The sequence below is a fragment of the Pseudoliparis swirei genome, chromosome 8 (assembly GCF_029220125.1).
Source record: "Pseudoliparis swirei isolate HS2019 ecotype Mariana Trench chromosome 8, NWPU_hadal_v1, whole genome shotgun sequence".
Taxonomy (NCBI): Eukaryota; Metazoa; Chordata; class Actinopteri; order Perciformes; family Liparidae; genus Pseudoliparis; species Pseudoliparis swirei.
In genome coordinates, this window is record NC_079395.1 from 1,094,276 (window position 1) to 1,104,080 (window position 9,805).

A 9,805-nucleotide genomic window follows, 5' to 3' on the forward strand; every position below is an offset into this window, starting at 1 on the left:
GGGAGCCAGTGGAGAGCAGCTAGTGCAGGAGTCATGTGATCTCTTTTCTTAGTTTTAGTGAGAATACGAGCTGCAGCATTCTGGATCAACTGGAGGGACCAAAGAGACTTATTAGAGCAGCCTGATAATAAGGAGTTGCAGTAATCCAGTCTCGAAGTAACGAACGCATGAACCTCTTTTTGGCATGTGTCTGATTTTAAAAATATTGCGTAGATGAAAGAATGCAGTCCTTGAGATTTGCTTTACGTGGGAGTTAAAGGACAAGTCCCGATCAAAGATAACGCCGAGATTCTTTACAGTGGTGTTGGATGCCAGGGCAATGCCGTCTACAGAATCCACATCACCAGATAATTGATCTCTGAGGCGCTCAGGGCCGATTAAAATTACTTCGGTTTTGTCTGAGTTTAACATCAGGAAGTTGCAGGTCATCCATGTTTTTATGTCTTTATGACATGCTTGAATTTTACTGAGTTGGTTGGTCTCCTCTGGTTTTATCGATAGATATAGTTGAGTATCATCTGCATAACAATGAAAGTTTATGGAGTGTTCCCTGATAATATTGCCCAAAGGAAGCATGTATAAGGTAAATAAAATTGGTCCAAGCACAGAACCTTGTGGAACTCCGTGACTAACGTTGGTGGTTATCGAGGCGTCATCGTTTACAAATACAAACTGAGATCGATCTGATAAATAGGATTTAAAGCAACTTAGTGCGGTGCCTGAAATGCCAATCGACTGCTCCAGTCTCTGTAACAGGATGTCATGGTCAATGGTGTCAAACAAGACCAGTACAGAGATGAGTCCTCTATCAGCACTAAGGTCTAACAAGACCAGTACAGAGATGAGTCCTCTATCAGCACTAAGGTCGAACAAGACCAGTACAGAGATGAATCCTTTATCTGATGCTATTGGGAGGTCAATAGGCGTGTCCATATTATTGTATGTAAGGAATAAATGTGTCCGTGTATGGAATAAGTTTGTCCATATTCGTGTGTATGGAATAAGTGTGTGTCGCCATGGGAAAGGCGCTCACCTCAGGGGCTGGATGATGACGTTGCCGTGGAGACCTCTCAGTCAGGTGATGTCCCGATCCAGGAACTGATTAATTGAAGACTCAGAAACAAGTGATGTAGTCAAACTGCAATGCAGTCGATGTTTATTTAACACAAGATAAAAAGGTTAACAGCTAAATAAGTAAAACTCGAGCGTGAAGGATCAATATCTGAACGTCTGTATCCGTCTAGAAGGATCTATTCGAACACCTCTATTCCTTCTTTTTATGGACATTTTGCTCAAATTGTTTAAAATAGATTTTTACAGACACTCTGGACTCGCACACCTCTCACACATGATTACAAGACTTTGTGATACAGCATGTACCAAGGAATGACATCGTAGTACACATTACATCAGTTACATACATCACACAGATTATATTGCAGAGTGCGTCACTACATAGGGACTCCACCACAAATTAGCCGCTCCCGTGATGTGGTCTGCAGCGTAAAGACACCTTAATCCTAGAGTGCTTCAATATAAGAAATAAAATATCCGTTTCAAAGAAACGGAATCGATGCTGCAGAGACCAGGGGAAATACTCCCAGTATCGATTGATATGGCAGTAGCAATATTTACAATGAGATGAACCGTAGGACAACAGCACCCTGTGGACCACACGTAACATCACCAGCACACAGCTTGAACTCTTCTATGAGGCCCACTGGGTCGTCTGGCTGGCAGCTCTCAGCCAAATGTCCTCAGGTGTAGGTTCATCTGCAGGCAGGGTCACGGGCGTCACCTGCATGGATCCTGGGGATGGAGAGGGAGAGAGAGACGTACAAAACACATTCTATCCTGTGTGGACTCTCTTGTGTTTGGTCAGAGTTACTTTTCTTGCAAAACTTTCCCACAAACATCAGAACTGAATGGTTTCTCTCCTGTGTGTACTCATGTGTTCCTTCAGACTTCCTGTCGTGTAAATCTTTTCCGCAATCATCACAACTGAATGATTTCTCCTGTGTGGACTCTCATGTGTTTCTTCAGATCTCCTGTTGTGTAAATCTTTTCCCACAAACATCACAACTGAATGGTTTCTCTCCTGTGTGGACTCTCATGTGTGTCGTCAGACTTGCCTGTTGTGTAAATCTTTTCCCACAATCATCACAACTGAATGGTTTCTCTCCTGTGTGGACTCTCATGTGTGTCTTCAGATTTCCCTGGTGTGTACATCTTTTCCCACAAACATCACAACTGAATGGTTTCTCTCCTGTGTGGACTCTCATGTGTTTCTTCAGATCTCCCTGTTGTTTAAATCTTTTCCCACAATCATCACAACTGAATGGTTTCTCTCCTGTGTGTACTCTCATGTGTTTCTTCAGATCTCCCTGTTGTCTACATCTTTTCCCACAAACATCACAACTGAATGGTTTCTCTCCTGTGTGGACTCTCATGTGTTTCTTCAGATTTCCCTGGTGTGTAAATCTTTTCCCACAATCATCACAACTGAATGGTTTCTCTCCTGTGTGTACTCTCATGTGTTTCTTCAGATCTCCCTGTTGTCTACATCTTTTCCCACAAACATCACAACTGAATGGTTTCTCTCCTGTGTGGACTCTCATGTGTTTCTTCAGATCTCCCTGTTGTTTAAATCTTTTCCCACAATCATCACAACTGAATGGTTTCTCTCCTGTGTGTACTCTCATGTGTTTCTTCAGATCTCCCTGTTGTCTACATCTTTTCCCACAAACATCACAACTGAATGGTTTCTCTCCTGTGTGGACTCTCATGTGTTTCTTCAGATTTCCCTGGTGTAAATCTTTTCCCACACTCATCACACCTGAATGCTTTCTCTCTCATGAGCTCTTTTGATCGTGATTCATTGGATTTGTTGCCAGTGTTACATCCCACATGACTTACAAGAGCTTCCTTATATTTCAGGGCATGTGCAGCAGACTCAGGTGTCCTGGGCTCCTTCCAGACATTGTCCCCATCTTCACTTTCAGGTCCAGAATCTGACAAAGCTTCTTGCCAATCACCATAACTGACCTCAGTCTCAGAAGAATCTGAAGCCTCTTCATCATCAGCATTTGGATGTGAATGACGATGTGGATTTAGGTTCCTGTCTGGTCCTGATGCCCCACAGTCCTCTCCATCAGTTTCTGTTTGTATTGTCGTAGCTGAGCTGCAGGCGGGAGGCTCCGCCTCTTTGTTGTTCTCCGTCTGGCTTTGATGAAGCCGTGAGGTCTGAGGTTCGTCATCTTCACTCTTCACAGTAACAGCAGTGGATAAGAACTTGGTGATATCGGCCTCCTCCAGCACAATGAGCTGATCTCCCTCTAGACGGGTCCAGAGATCCTGCAGCTCCTCTTTTATGAGGAGGGGCTCCGGCTCCTCTTGGTCCTGGTCCTCAGGGGGGACATCTGCTTTAATCCCAACCAGCTGCTGGACATCTGCAGGGAGTACATTATAAACAGTGACTTCAGACTGATATCAACTTTCATTACTGGACACGTTCAATGAGTCTGACTGAATGTGTATTTCTTGCTCTTCATGTACAAACACAGAAATACAAAACAATAACATTTGTAAACAGCAGGAGAGTTGTGCATTGGTGGAGAGCAAAGGGTGGTTGAATAAATATGGAATGTTTAACAGGGTTCACACACATGTTGACCAATGGGTGTCCAGGACTTTAAACCAAATTTCAAGGACCAACTTTCGTGAAATCTCGGTGCATACATGAAAAAGTGAGAAAATGTCATATTTCAACTAACAAGGAGAATTCTAAAGCATACAGTATATAACCTTAAATGACAAATGAATGAGCAACAATAGTTTGATTAGTTTATACTTTTGATCAAACTATTGTCCCATATCTGCAAATCCATCTGTTGTGACTGTAAATGGTGGTTCAGGCTTTGGTCAGACAGAAAGACATCGGCCCTTCAACACGTTGACAAAGTGACTCTTGAAGTGACGGAGCCCCAACGAGCAGCGAGATGAGCTGCCGGGGAACATTCGTCAAATAGCAGGCCGGCATCTTCAGATGATTTTAAAGAAAATGTAACATCACCTCCAGTCAGGGCTTCACTTTGTGACAGCATCGCCTGAGCCGAACAGAGAGAAATGCTGCGCAGCGTAGCAGCTGCCCTCGCTGTGGTGAGCTAGCCGGTGATGGGTATGCCGCAGCTCCGCTAACGAGCAGCTCCCCTAGCAGCTGCTCTCTGATGTCTGCTTCCTTTAGCACGGCGCGTTAATGCCTCTCCCATGTTTGACATGTCCAATGTTTCGCCACCACAGAGTAGCCAGCATGGTTAAAGCTACACTTCTCTGGCATAGAGGATTATCCCGACCGCTTCCCTAAACTACTGTTGCTATGGCCACCAAACCCTTCAGTTAAGGTGCGTTCAGTTGCAGTGAATTCAATTCAATTCAGTTTATTTGTATAGCCCAATTTCACAAATTACAAATTTGTCTCGGAGTGCTTTACAATCTGTACACATAGACATCCCTGCCCCAAAACCTCACATCGGACCAGGAAAAACTCCCAAATAACCCTTCAGGGGGAAAAAAAAGGAAGAAACCTGGAGGAGAGCAACAGAGGAGGATCCCTCTCCTAGGATGGACAGATGCAATAGATGTAATGTGTACAGAAGGACAGATTTAGAGTTAAAATACATTCAATGAATATGACAGAGTGTATGAATAGTTCATAGTAGGCATATTCCACGATGGAGACTCCACGATCCATCAGGCAGATGGCGGTGGGGAGGAGGAGTGGGCGGAGTCTCAACAGGACAGTGGCGTAGTCATGAGCAGGAATTCCACGACCCAGACGATCCATCAGGCAGATAGATCTATGCCGTCTCATAGGGTCCGATGACCCCATGAGACGTAAAGTCAAAAGGACTTCCGGGAGAAAGCAGAGTTAGTAACGTGATTGAGAGATGAAAATTCATCCTTAAGGAGAGAAAAAGAGGAGATAGGTACTCAGTGCATCCTAAAACGTCCCCGGCAGCTATAAGCCTATAGCAGCATATCAAGGCTGGACCAGGGCAAACCTGATTCAGCCCTAACTATAAGCTCTGTCAAAGAGGAAGGTCTTAAGTCTACTCTTAAACGAGGTGACTGTGTCTGCCTCCCGGACTGAAATTGGAAGCTGGTTCCATAAAAGAGGAGCTTGATAACAAAGGGCTCTGGCCCCCATTCTACTTTTTAAGACTCTAGGAACTACAAGTAGTCCCGCATTTAGTGAGCGTAGCTCTCTAGTGGGCCAATATGGTACGACAAGCTCCTTAAGATATGATGGAGCATCACCAATCAAGGCTTTGTAGGTTAAGAGAAGAATTTTAAAAGTGATTCTTGATTTTACTGGGAGCCAGTGCAGAGCAGCTAGTGCAGGAGTGATGTGATCTCTTTTCTTAGTTTTAGTGAGAACACGAGCTGCAGCATTCTGGATCAACTGGAGGGACCTCAGAGATTTATTAGAGCAGCCTGCTAATAAGGAGTTGCAGTAATCCAGTCTCAAGTAACGTGAACCAATTTTTCTGCATCTTTTGAGACAAGATGTGCCTGATTTTTGAAATATTACGTAGATGAAAGAATGCAGTCCTTGAGATTTGCTTTACGTGGAGTTAAAGGACAAGTCCTGATCAAAGATAACGCCAAGATTCTTTACAGTGGTGTTGGATGCCAGGGCAATGCCGTCTACAGAATCCACATCACCAGATAATTGATCTCTGAGGTGCTCAGGGCCGATTAAAATTACTTCGGTTTTGTCTGAGTTTAACATCAAGAAGTTGCAGGTCATCCATGTTTTTATGTCTTTAAGACATGCTTGAATTTTACAGAGTTGGTTGCTCTCCTCTGGTTTTATCGATAAATATAGTTGAGTGTCATCTGCATAACAATGAAAGTTTATGGAGTGTTTCCTAATAATATTGCCCAAAGGAAGCATGTATAAGGTAAATAAAATTGGTCCAAGCACAGAACCTTGTGGAACTCCGTGATTAACGTTGGTGGTTATCGAGGCGTCATCGTTTACAAATACAAACTGAGATCGATCTGATAAATAGGATTTAAACCAAATTAGTGCCGTGCCTGAAATGCCAATCGACTGCTCCAGTCTCTGTAACAGGATGTCATGGTCAATGGTGTCGAATGCAGCACTAAGGTCTAACAAGACCAGGACAGAGGAGTCCTTTATCTGCTGCCATTAAGAGGTCATTTGTAATTTTCACCAGTGCCGTCTCGGTGCTGTGGTGTTTTCTAAATCCTGATTGAAATTTCTCAAATAAACTATTATGATGTAGAAAGTCGCACAACTGATTTGCGACCACTTTCTCAAGGATCTTGGAGAGGAAGGGGAGGTTAGAGATCGGTCTGTAGTTAGCCAATACCTCTGGATCCAGAGTGGGCTTCTTCAGGAGAGGTTTAATAACAGCCACCTTGAAGGAGTGTGGTACGTGGCCTGTTAGCAGAGACACATTGATAATATCTAATAGCAGCTGCCCTCGCTGTGGTGAGCTAGCCGGTGATGGGTATGCCGCAGCTCCGCTAACGAGCAGCTCCCCTAGCAGCTGCTCTCTGATGTCTGCTTCCTTTAGCACGGCGCGTTAATGCCTCTCCCATGTTTGACATGTCCAATGTTTCGCCACCACAGAGTAGCCAGCATGGTTAAAGCTACACTTCTCTGGCATAGAGGATTATCCCGACCGCTTCCCTAAACTACTGTTGCTATGGCCACCAAACCCTTCAGTTAAGGTGCGTTCAGTTGCAGTGAAAAAAACAATAGAAAGTGAGAGCGTATGTGCCAGCTTATATTTTGAGCATCTTTCTTGTACAAATATTTTAAACTCAGCGTGAAAAACAACATTTATATTGGTAGTTCGTCCAGCTGCTCATTGAAAATGTTTTTTTTCTTGTTCATATTGTGTGCCGTTCACAAATAATTTACTTTTATATTTAACTTAAATTCTGTGTTCCTGGTCACATCAATTTGAAAGCTGGACCAAAGTGTTTTGATTTCATTCAATTAGAATTAGGCCAAATAAAAAGCCTCAAGCTGTAAGTCCAGTCTGGACCGTCGTTTTCTCTCAACGCCTCAATAGGGAGATCTCGCCTGTCACGAAGACAGAGGTCAGGGATCTCGGGCTCAAAAAGGTTGATGACCACTGCAATAAGAAGAACAAAAATTCAGATATTTTGTATTATTATATTATAAAATAGCTATAACTTTGTAATTATGTTTGGGGCTTAGAAGTCCCGGCACACACTCATGTGTATATATATATATATATATATCTGCCGATCCGATAATACCGATCACTGTGTCGATTGAAGGATTCTATTTATTGTGAAGCATTATTTCTGAAATGAATTATTCTTAACAACATTTGTTTTGTATTTTAAGTCTTTAAAATTAAAATACATTAAATACACTAAACTTAAATTGAGTACATTAAAATTGTTTGATTGCTATTGAAGGGGATTTCAGATATGTATGGAACACATCTGCATCATTAATTTCCTGGAACTCTTGGGGAAATCTATATACAGGACTTTAAATAATCAGAAATGTGCTTTTTTAACATACAAAAGTCTGACTTTTATTTTTCTAAACTCTTCCTTGGTACAGTAAAAGTTTTAATTTGAGAATTTAAGCTAAATCTCAGAAACGATCTATAAAGATACAAAATCAGTTCATTGTTTACTTTTATATGCTAGTGTATGATTTGTCGACATCTTATTTTGAAAACCGGATGTTGTGTCACGTGGTTCTTTCCGCGAACTTTGCAAAACCGGATGCTGTGTCACGTGAATCCTTCCGCTAACTTTATCAAAACCCTCGGCGCTCCCGATCGAATGCGTTTACCGTGAACATCAGTCTATAGGGGCTCAGACATGTGAGAGTCGGCTGAGTCGACCCAGAGATTCAACTCGGGGGACGCCGCTCGGTGGTGAGGATCCCCTCGTTTTGAGAACGCCGATCAAAACCGATAATATCGGCCGATATGGATCGGCGCTGATCATCCCTAATATATAAAACTGCCTGTAGTAATGATTGTAATTGCCAATATTCAGGTTTATCTATATTGATTAATTAATGTTCTTCTAACGTTACCCTGCTATGCGTTTGCATCATAGAAGACTTAAAATAAGAATATATATCACCGGCTTTTATTTTGACATTCGTTTTAAGCACTTCCGTTATCTTGTTTTTGGATTCAGAGACAGAAACGGAAAACAAAAGTAGTTTCCCGTTTTTGGTTTCAAACAGAACACGAACAAACCACGGTATTTACGCATTTACGTATTTTGAATGAAGCATCAAACAAACGAACAAAGCTCCCCGGACCCTCCACGTGCAGATCCCGTAACACGCGGCATGGAGACCGGGACCAGTGAAGAAGAAGAAGCACCCACCTGATGCGCGTCGCTCGTGTTCTCTGAGCTGAGACACGGTGTCCTCATAAGCTGCTGTCAATGTGTCCAACAGCCCAGAAGACTCTTCGACGGCCGCGTGGACTTGCTGCTTCACCAACAGCCTCAGCATTTCTCCCGGAGACACGGAGACCGACACCGGAGGCTCGTGGGACTCCATCTTTGAACGACGCACCATCACGTGGTCACTGAGAATCTCAACAGAGCCGAGGCGCCGCAGTTGCTTCTCCACCGACTGCGTGGCCCAGTGCATGATGGGAAACGCCTCGCTGCCCTCACGGAGAGCTGATTGGCTCTTAGATTCTTCTTCTTTTTTTGTTTTATTTGTTTTTAGGCGGCTGGCATCCAAACTGGTGCATTACCGCCACCTACTGCCTTTCTTTGCGAACTACAAATAGCAAGCCCTTTATCCCCTCAAAAAGAAAAGAAAAGAAATAAAAATAAACTAAACTAAGAAGGGAGCCCTGTCAACTTCAGTGCCCTACATTCTTCTATTCAACCCTGTCTCCTTCAGATACTGCAGCACCCTTCCTGCATCCCTCAATTGCACCCCTCCTCCTGCCAGCCTCCTCTTCAACTTGCCTCGCTCGTTTCTAAATTTCTGGCAATGCCACATGACATGATCCACCGTTTCTGCTGTCTTGCAGGACTCGCACAGTCTGGTTGGGTGTTTTTTAATTAATTGCATTGTTTTGTTTAGCTTTGTATGTCCAATCCTGAGTCTACTCAATATGTTTTCTTCTCTAGTGCTAAATATTGTTGTCCTCCCCTTGTTAACATCCTTCTGAATAGTATACAGATGTCTTCCTGTGCCTCCTGCCTCCCAACTGTGCTGCCATTCCTTAATCATGTTTACCTTTATTATTGATTTCGCTTCTGATTTGCTAAATAAAATATCCTTCTTGTTCTGACATTCCAATGCTTGCTTTGCTAGTTTATCTGCTGCTTCATTTCCCTTTACCCCTCTATGTGCCGGCACCCACATGAATGCTACCAAAATACCCATATGATTAAGACGGAAAAGTGCTTTGTGTATTTCATTGATTAAGTCCTGCCTGCTGTTAGATCTGAGTGATTGTAATGACAATAATGTTCAACTGGAATCCGAACAAATGATGACCTTACTGATCTGAACCTCCTCCACCCACTGTAGTGCTGCTAGAATGGCCAATGTCTCGACTGTATCCACCGACAGATGGTCTGACGATCTCCGTTTTACTTCATAACGAAAAGATGGGCTGGTGACCGCAAAACCGGTTCTACCTGGACGAGGATCTTTCGATCCATCAGTGAATGCCGGAGTAAATGATTTATATGTCGTCTTTAGCCTATCCTCCACCATTCCTGCAATATTATCAATGCT

At 43.2% G+C, this 9,805-nt stretch overlaps 1 protein-coding gene across 1 annotated transcript; it reads right to left on the minus strand.

The window, feature by feature from the left end:
* Nucleotides 1-1,708: 1,708 nt before the first annotated feature.
* LOC130198345 (uncharacterized) lies at nt 1,709-8,923 on the minus strand. Its single transcript, XM_056421497.1, has 4 exons — nt 8,425-8,923; nt 2,826-3,449; nt 1,889-1,981; nt 1,709-1,809 (listed from the first exon to the last, which is right to left on the minus strand). Exons 1-4 carry the CDS (start codon nt 8,693-8,695, stop codon nt 1,709-1,711), a joined length of 1,089 nt encoding a protein of 362 aa, XP_056277472.1. The 5' UTR covers nt 8,696-8,923.
* Between the last annotated feature and the right edge of the window lie 882 nt (nt 8,924-9,805).

Excerpts from the sequence above, each read along its gene's own strand:
- LOC130198345 (XM_056421497.1), bottom strand. The coding sequence starts at position 8,695 with ATGCACTGGGCCACGCAGTCGGTGGAGAAGCAACTGCGGCGCCTCGGC. Across the intron at positions 3,450-8,424 it reads ACACGAGCGACGCGCATCAG|ATGTCCAGCAGCTGGTTGGG; the intron begins GTGGGTGCTTCT and ends TACTCCCTGCAG. Across the intron at positions 1,810-1,888 it reads GGGAAAGTTTTGCAAGAAAA|GATCCATGCAGGTGACGCCC; the intron begins GTAACTCTGACC and ends CTCCATCCCCAG.